Source organism: Crassostrea angulata, chromosome 9 (assembly GCF_025612915.1).
Source record: "Crassostrea angulata isolate pt1a10 chromosome 9, ASM2561291v2, whole genome shotgun sequence".
Taxonomy (NCBI): Eukaryota; Metazoa; Mollusca; class Bivalvia; order Ostreida; family Ostreidae; genus Magallana; species Magallana angulata.
In genome coordinates this window covers 39,335,606-39,345,055 of record NC_069119.1, presented here as the reverse complement: position 1 = coordinate 39,345,055, position 9,450 = coordinate 39,335,606, and the positions used below count along the sequence as shown (strand labels likewise).

Here is a 9,450-nt window from a genome sequence, read left to right as displayed (position 1 = left end):
TATTTAAGTCAAGTGATGAGGAGAAATGGATATCTAAGTCATGTGGTCTGTAGAGGGAGTCATTAAGAGAAAGTAACTTCTAGGTCACTTGGTCTGTGGAGAGGTGATGACGAAAAATTGACATATACATGTAAGTAACGTGATATTTGGGAGAAAATGTGGTCTGTAGGAGAAAGTGCGTTTAGGTCACGGTGTTTGTGGGAGTAAGTCGCATTGTCTTTGGGAGAGGAGTTTTTGGTTGATAGTGTATAGCACAATTGTATAATTTAGAGTGCTTTGTAACAACCGTTAATGATACAACGCCACTTAATGATATAAATAGCATTATAAGCGTTGCAATTCATGTTATGAACAGTACCATTTTAAATTAACTATTTGGTCAATTTTCAAATTATTGAGAACAATGGTGGGCAAATCAACATCTAGAGAATGTTTCCATGGAAAGCGAAAACTATTTTGAAGACATATTTTCGTATTTTTAAAATACCCAAGTTATTTTTTAACCAAACTCATAGATATATTTCAGATATGCACGTCATATAAAAATTTGAAACAGGCTTCGATGGAACAACATTAAACAAATGAAATAACTTAGTAAATTCCTCTAAACAAATAAATTATTTCTCCGAACAAATCCTAATTCGTCCGAACAAATAACTGCTTAGTATTTTTCCGAAATAAGATTTTTTTTTATCTGGCTTTTCCATGGACAAAAAATAATTAGGAACTAAGATTATGAAAGAGGCAATTTTTTTACTACCGAAAACTTTTTTAATGACCAATATCAAATTAATTATTTCATTTTTAGTAACAGTATTTTTTTTAAGACTAACAAAAGGACTTCTTGGTCTTTATGGATTTTTTTTTTCATTAAGAAATAAAGGAACGGATTACTTTGTGATTGACATAGCAAATAAGATAATTTAGATGCATGTAAGTGTTAGTTATATTATTACAACGGTAACTTGATCAAAGGGGTCGGATTACGTGGAGTTTCCAGGTGCATTCATCAGATCAGAAGTAACACACAGCGTCGAATTTGATCTAATGATCTTCGCCTTGCAACGAGACGTCATCTGATTCTTCAGACCATGATCCTCTATAATAATAAATTTATTTCCTTTCCACAAGGTACAAAAACCCAAACAAAACCACTATATTTACTGAACACAAATTATTCCAAATAAACACTTTAAAGATGCAAGTAAAAATATTAATGTGTACTGCATCATTAGCTTCAGATAGTGGAGGTAATACATGTAACTTCGCTTCGCTTCGAGTCTAGTTTGATATGCTGATTCAGACCTTGCGACTCCACATGATCATAGACGCAAGGATTTTATTTCGCGATTAACTTCCGATAAACTATTTCGCGACGACTAATATTCGCGACCATGCAAGCCTTATCAAGACCCGTGTTGTTATACATGTAACAACCACACGAAAAGGAATGGTTCGTGGCGCAAAATTCATGTATTCGCGACTACGAGGCTCTCATGACCTTGCACGCGAATAAATGTTGGTTTACAGTATATGCATCACCAGAAAATATAAATATTTCGCTTTTTAAGCGGTTATCATATACGCTGAACGCTTTATGCCATTTAACCAAAACATTAACGCAATCGAATGCTTAGTCACAGTTCAGCCTATAATTGAATATAATAATGAGCGCACTGAAAGCTGGACCAGTAAAAAGTGAGTTAATCACATTTCATTAACAAAATTTCAAAATTCCCTCTTTAATGTAATATAGTTATTTTATGGACCTTAAATACATTTACCGAATTTTGATCCCCACTTGGAAAACAAAACGACATATTTAATGAAAAATATAAACAGGGTCAGTAGTATGAATAATAAAGAAACATAGTTGTTCATCGTGTCATTAATTAAGGATGGATTCTTTTCATATTTCTTATATTCAGAAAATGATGAAATTAAGCATGTAGATACTTTAAGATATGCTCATTTCAATAAAACAAAAACAGTTTAGGGTAATCTTGCTTGATTTTCCTTGAAGGTCATTTGAAATGTCAATGCTTAAAATAGAGTTGTTTAGTGTAATAACACAGAAATTCCATGGTGGTATCTTAAATTGATTGTTCAAGAAAATAAAATATGATTAGATGTAAAAAAGCAACTTAAGTCTAAGGTTCTATGTTAAAGCATGATATTAAGTAGTAAAAAAAACGAACTTTTGTGCTTGAATCTCACAAAAAATGTATTCCGAATTTCCTCTGTACACTTGAAGAATTAATATTTTGGTGTTCGTTAATCCCCATCTAATGGATTTTTTTCGATGTATTATATATTCAGAATTTTTTTGTTTTACATTCATAGTGAAGATAAGTAGTGAGCAAATCATTTACAGTAAAGGAATTGTTAGGTATTCATGCATATAAGATTTTCAGATTAGCTCGAATTTCCTCATCTTAAAATTTTTCAATAAAAACATGAAAATATTTTATTGTAATTTATAGAACAAAAATTAATAAGGCCAGACAAGCAGTTGGATAATATATTCTTTATAAAATGTGATATTATGAATTAATGCTGTTATTATCATGTTTCAAGTCAATAAAAAGTACAATTTTCCGTCCGAATTTCCTCTGATACAAAATTTATAAGATTAATTGATTTTAAAAAAGTTACATATTTTTCCTGAATCTAATAATGTTACATTGAAAAACAAAGCCACAAAATGAAGCTGTATTATGAAATTTTAAAAATGTATGTACATGTACATTTAATTAATATTAATTAATTATGATATACACTGTAATGATTGATAGTATAACTATAAAATTGGTCACAAATCTCAAAAATGTACCAAGAAAATGTTATCTTCCAGTTGGCTGGTATGGTTGGCAGATATCAGTGTAAAAACCCTAAAAATACAATTTATATATGGCATCTTAGCTGTACTTAAAATATATATTGATCACAAATCTCAAAATGTACAATGAATTAAATTATATCTACCTGTTTACAATGAAATTTGGGCTCATGTGATTAACAGATATCAGTGTAAAAAATGCTAAAAATACTAAATGTATTAATATATAGCATCTAGCTTAGCTGTACATATACATGTAACTATATATTGATCACAAATCTCAAAATGTAGAATGAAATTATATTTTCAAGTTAAAAATGAAATTTGGCTAATTTGGTTATCAGTGTTAAAAATGCTAAACAAATGCTACATGTAACTATACTATTAACCATGCAGTACATGTACACTCAAAACACTAGTCTAGAATCTTAACTTTCACAACTTGATGAAAAATATTTGTTTAAAGATGAACATATCTTTAAAGACTTTGTAACACGTGGAGCTTTTTTCACATTTTCAGAAAAGAGATTGTATATTCCATCTTTGCTATCTCTGTTATAAACAAGTTGTAAAAAACTAAAACAAAGTCCACTCCCTGCAATCCTGTTAGCAATGTGTCTACTAACTATCTTTTCTGAAATCAAATGTTCTAAGGAGGGCAAGTTCTTGCGTACTTCTAAACTATAAGAGTGGCTATCAACTGCATTTGAAAATGTGAATGAAGAAGACAAATACTTTGGATCAGTCAAATCCACACCTACAGAGGTCACTAGTTTTTGTAACGCTAAAACATCCTCTAGTGCATCATGAGCCTTGTAAGGTTCGCACACATAGCGTTTGTACAAATTTTCTAAGGAAAATGATCCAACTTTTGAATCAAAAACTTTGAACAACTGTTTTGTGTCAACAAACCCTGCAACACAGTTACCAATTTCCTGTGTTTTACCACAATTTTGCAGAGAGTTCAGAAAAATATGGCAGTCAAAAGACTTGACATTATGTCCAACTAAAACAACTTTTGACTGGAATTTTGTGAAGAAATTCAAAAGTGCATCAATAGCAGCCACCAAGTGTACAGCATCCACTTCTTTATCGCCATGAAACATTTTCCCATCCATAACTCTTAATCCAGTGACTTCAGTAGCTTTGTCTGTGATTGGGATCTTTGGTAAAATGTACTGGGAAAATCTGTCTGATCCACACACAGCAGCAATTTGTGTGATGTGTGAGCTTCTGGCTGAAAGGTTTAAACAATGGTTACAGTTGACAAAGCATATCAGTTTCATGATCTACCATTATCTTATAAAATTGGATACACCAATATATATATATATATATATATATATATATATATATATATATATATATATATATATATATATATATATATATAATATATTACTTATTTAACTTTACAGCAATACAATCTTGTTACATGTATTCAAAGCATATCATCCAGACAATAAAATAACATTCGATAATGGGACATCATTTCAGTATGGTAAAAGACATTAGAATCACATGCTGAAAAAATCTTATAATGGACTGCATGAACTTAAAATTCTTGTGTACTTGTTTTTGTTTTTATGCAAACACGCAGTACAAACCTAGCCCTGTTGTTTCAAGGTCAAAGTAGACGTGCTGGTAAATGGCTAAATTTTCAATTGGCTGAAAGGACGGTTTACTCAAAGGTGGTGGTATTTCACCAATACCAGTAGGGGTCTGCAAGGCAATTTCTGAGCAATAGGTAGGACCCTCTCTAATCTCCCTTGCTGCTGTCATTTGCTTTCTATATATGAATAAAAAAATCTAAACTGTATGTGAATTCAGGTATGATTATCACTAATTATTAAGAGTATACTGTATATGTAAACTGTTCATCATATAATTGTCAGCATAAAATATCATTTCACTGTCATCATATTAAGTCTTGACACTGGTTGGCATGCATGCATTAATTACGTATCTTTACGCAACCTCTATTTGTAAAAAAAAAATCAATAACATTAACATTATGGTAATGGTAAGGTAAATTTCATTCAAACCTCTCTGCTTTCAGGTGCAGTCTTTTTCTTTTTGCTTCTTTGGTGATCGACATGGCTTTTTTCCGTCTATTTATTCTGTCTTTGAGAGCAGCTAGCCTCCTTGTATAAGTTCCCGGGGAAATGCCAATCTTCTTGTTGACCTATTGATAAAAACAGGGACTTTATAAAGAATGAATTGCTAAATTCATAGTTACAATTCTTGCACTAGTATATACATATATATTCATACATACAGTAATCAAAGCCTAATTTTAAATATAATGCAAATTTTGCTTGCCTGCACCAGATAGCCTTGACCAATATTTTTTTGTGCCACACTTGCTGCTACTCTGTAGGTTATTGTTCTGCTGAAGAGGCGATTTTTTGGAGCTTTGGATGCCACAGTTTTATTAAAACTTTCGTTTGGTTGCGTGCTTCCAAGATTGGCTAATTTCTGTGAATGCTTCTTTAACTTGTTAAAAATGCCTTCCAGGTCTTGCTGCAGAGCTTTATTCTCCAATGGTCGACCATAAGGGAGGGATGTAAACTTTCTGGCTGGATCTCTTTTATGGTGACACCAAAGTTGATCACATTCTTTGTGATTATCAAAGGGATGAAAGGACAAAGCAGTCAGGCCTTTTTCAATTCCACTTGGGCTACCCTGGTTCTGAGAAACCATATAGTTGAAGCACTTCTGAATGTATCTTATGATTTTAGTGGAGAGACTTTTATGCGTTTTTTGAAGATTGTACAGGGAATTTGCAATGTTCTTTTTTACATGGTTCTTGTCGGACTGTTTCTGGATATTTGCATCTAATTCTTTGTTGATTCGCGTGATAGCAGTTGTGTCATCATCCCCAACCAGACCTTCCATCCTTACTCCTTTCTGCAGTGTCCTTCCTACCATCTCCACTATCATATCAGGCTCCATGGACTTTGAGCTTCCTGTAAATATAACATTCTTTTTTAATATCAAAAAATCTTTTTTCTTAAAATATAAAAAGTATAATATATCTCTTTTACCTTAGACTTTAGAATTAAGAGAATAGGATTTTAAAGTAAAGTATTTCACATTGCTTAAATTTTTCTGCAGGTATAATGCTTGTAAATATTTGCATGAATTAAATTATTTTGTTGAAGTTTTCTAAGTGACATTACCTGTCCAATTTCTTGTACATTCATGTGGAGCAGGTGGTGTATTTTTCCTTTCCGCATTCTCACAAATCTTGCATGTTTTACTACGGACACTGTAATCGATGACTTTCCCTGTTTCTACACCCATCATTGAGCAATGGCCTAGACATGAATTAAGATGAAAATCAGTGTTCTTAAATTTTGGCTATAAAAATCATATTGCATTTTAATAACATAGATAATTCACATCTACAAGGAATGACATAATTATTTAAACTGTAAAGTTCTTTATAGTACATGTATGTATATAACATATATCAACTTATATATAAACTTTCAAATAAATAATAAAATATTTACATAATCAAGTATAATATATTTATCAAGAAATAAATTTAAAAAAATTCATACTTTATTTTTGTATGAAAAAAGCGATAATCAATTACAAATACAGGTATGATATAAATAATACATTTGACCCAGTAATTTTTTTTTTGAATATCAAACCATATATTGATAATCGTGAAGACTCCATAATTGTATAATATTACCTGTAAGGCTATCATATGACCGGCCACTTCCGCGCTTTTGCCAAGCCCCATCTACACTGACACTTATGCTGGATGACTGTTTCTTTCTGTGGGAAGATATAATATATGTAATAAACATTTCTTAATAATTCAACAGCCATATATATATAATATCATTTTATGATTTTGTGAAATGTATCTCTGTTTAAAACTCAGAATTTATATCATGCTCTTGTAGTTTTAAAAGGGTACATAGGGGTGGGGTGGGGGGGGGGGGCAATTCAGACTTATTTCAAATTACTTATGACCATATGCCTATATAATATCAATTTTAAGTGTATGAATTATAAAAATTTACATGTTTGTTGCCATAACTTCTTCTTCTAGAGCTTCTTGCATCGATAAGGAAGCAATACATTCTGTAGCTTTTCCAATCTCTACTTGTCTGCTGCTAAGTAGTGTTCTGCTGATGGGTGGCATGTTTAGCTCAGCCAGTATTCCACTTATCTGGTCAAAGCCTATCCCAGTGTGTTGTACAGCTGTCAGAACATGAAAAGAAAAATAATCCAATAATAAAATACATACCATCAATTATTTAATATAATATTCATTTGAATACAATTTTCATTATTTTAAACTTAGTTATCATTATTGTTTTGAATGTTTGTCAATTTTTATTCATCCAATGTACATGAATATACTGACCTGCTGCTAACTTTGTATTGGCATCCCAAATTTTATTATGCCTTTTTCCTGTTGAAACATTGTTGATCATTTTGCAAGCAGAATTCATGCAAGGTATTTTAAGCATAGCTGAAAGACCAAAGTTTGTTATTCCTTGGCAGTGGGAAAGTTGTAAGGGTAAGCCACATTTCTTGCAGGCAGACAAGCCATCAGCAAGTACCCCAAGCTCAATCAACCTACGGCCACATCTCCAGTCCTTTTCAAGACGAGGGGAGTCTATTACCTTAATTGAAAAAAGAAAATTCTTGTTCTGAGATTTCTTTATGCAAAAACTCTGATCTTGGTTAAAATTCATTTTTTTCCATGTTGTATTTTGTCATTTTTTTTCCTTCGAATTCTTCAATGTATGCATATTTCTTTTGATATATAAATTTTAATGAAATAATACTTATAGGTATAATGATATATATGAATTTAAAATACTGACTTATGATATCCATCTTTATTTTGTATTAGTGAAGGTTTAAACTTTTAAAATCCATATTGCTATACCTTAAAAAATAAACTTATGCGACCTGACTTAAAGAAAAAGAAAAATGAAAAAGATTTTAAAGACAATTTTAATAGTAAATAAAAATTTCAAATTTATCTAATTTTTTTTTTACTTCATCTTAATACAGATCTCTTATTAACTTAAGGTAATTCAATATAAAAAAGGTTCTACTGTGCTAGTTAATTTCAGTTTTGTGACCATAAAATTTAAAAAGGGGGGTTATAACAAACAAGGAATAAATTTATAAAGAGTTAAATTAAATCTTTTAATATTACTAATCTCATCATAAAAATTGTAAATGATTTTTTTTGTATATCTGTGACTTTGAAATATACACCTAAGACGTTTAATAGATACAAAGTATTTTATGATTTATGGGAGGGGGGGGGTGTTATAATGCCATATTTTTTATCCGTATGGGCCGCCATATTTCATGATTGAGTGTAAACAGTGGGAAATTATTCTCTGATCGTTTTCTCTAGGAATAATTTGGATAACTATTACCTTTTTACAAATTTAACAGAGAGAAATAAACATGGTATGTGTTACAGATTGCAATCTATTTAGAGAACAACAAAAATGACGCTATCTCTGTCGTCTGCCTGTGCAGTGGCGATATACCGGTATATGTTCAACGAATACAGTATGAGCGATGTTAGAGTTTGCAATGTGTATGTTATGATACTAGTGAACATAGAATGCGTAAATATCATTTTTCTCAAATATATTTAATATATAAGCAGTTAGAACTTACATTTTCAGTGTAAACAATCTCAACCTCTTCGAGATCTACTGGGACATTGTCAACGGAGTGACAGTCGTCTGACTCAATTGTTTCACTGGTGGAAGCGATTTTAGAATAGCTATGTGTCTCGGCTATTTTTGTGTTCTCCCATCTCTGTCGAATCCCCTTTTTGATGGAGTCGTATTTGCGTTCCCGTCGTTTTGACACAAAACGACCCCTCAATCTCGGCCTCCCCCTCTCCATTTGTTTTTGTTGTTATTCGCGCCGACTACGGCATGTCGTAAACGACATAATTTTACCTTTTCCTTGGTCTCAACACATTTAATAAGTTATTATTTTGTGAAATGAAATATATTCATAATTATTAATGTAGTTTCATTGTGAATTGCAACAGTTTGAATTTTACGACATGTTCATATATGGAGACCCACTTGAGGTAAAAAATGATAAGAAGAATCCATCCTTTTAAATGACATCGTACGAAAAAAATACAAGTGATTTGAAAATGAAAATATGCATGCCAGATAATACCTGCATAATTATACAACAGAAAAACTCGGTTATAGCAAAGTATCAGGGACCAGTGGATTCACTTAAACAATAAAATGCTTTCTTTGGTGATTCATGCGGGATAGGAAGGTGGCGACATTGCAGAAAAAATACATAGCCCGCGTTAATTGATAATAAAAATAATCAAAATCCACTAAATTACTGATAATGTATATACGAACGTCAGCTAAAAAAAAGCCAAATCGTCTCCTGTGAGACTTTGAGTCTAACATCATCTTGATTATTTCGTGCAGTCCGTGATTTTTCTTATGGCGCTGAAGGTTTCGACAAATCGATAAACAGGGCATGTCGTTTTTAGTCCTGTCAATTTCCTGTCAGTTTCAGCCGCTGTAGATTTCAACCAATCGATACGGGGCATGTAAATGTCAGTC

At 31.7% G+C, this 9,450-nt stretch overlaps 1 protein-coding gene across 1 annotated transcript; it reads right to left on the bottom strand.

Moving 5' to 3' along the window:
* Positions 1–3,074: 3,074 nt before the first annotated feature.
* On the bottom strand, positions 3,075–8,960 carry LOC128163527 (uncharacterized). Its single transcript, XM_052827146.1, has 9 exons — positions 8,519–8,960; positions 7,233–7,494; positions 6,886–7,066; positions 6,549–6,634; positions 6,022–6,159; positions 5,162–5,808; positions 4,885–5,024; positions 4,447–4,628; positions 3,075–4,076 (listed from the first exon to the last, which is right to left on the bottom strand). Exons 1-9 carry the CDS (start codon positions 8,750–8,752, stop codon positions 3,268–3,270), a joined length of 2,679 nt encoding a protein of 892 aa, XP_052683106.1. The 5' UTR covers positions 8,753–8,960; the 3' UTR covers positions 3,075–3,267.
* Positions 8,961–9,450: the final 490 nt, after the last annotated feature.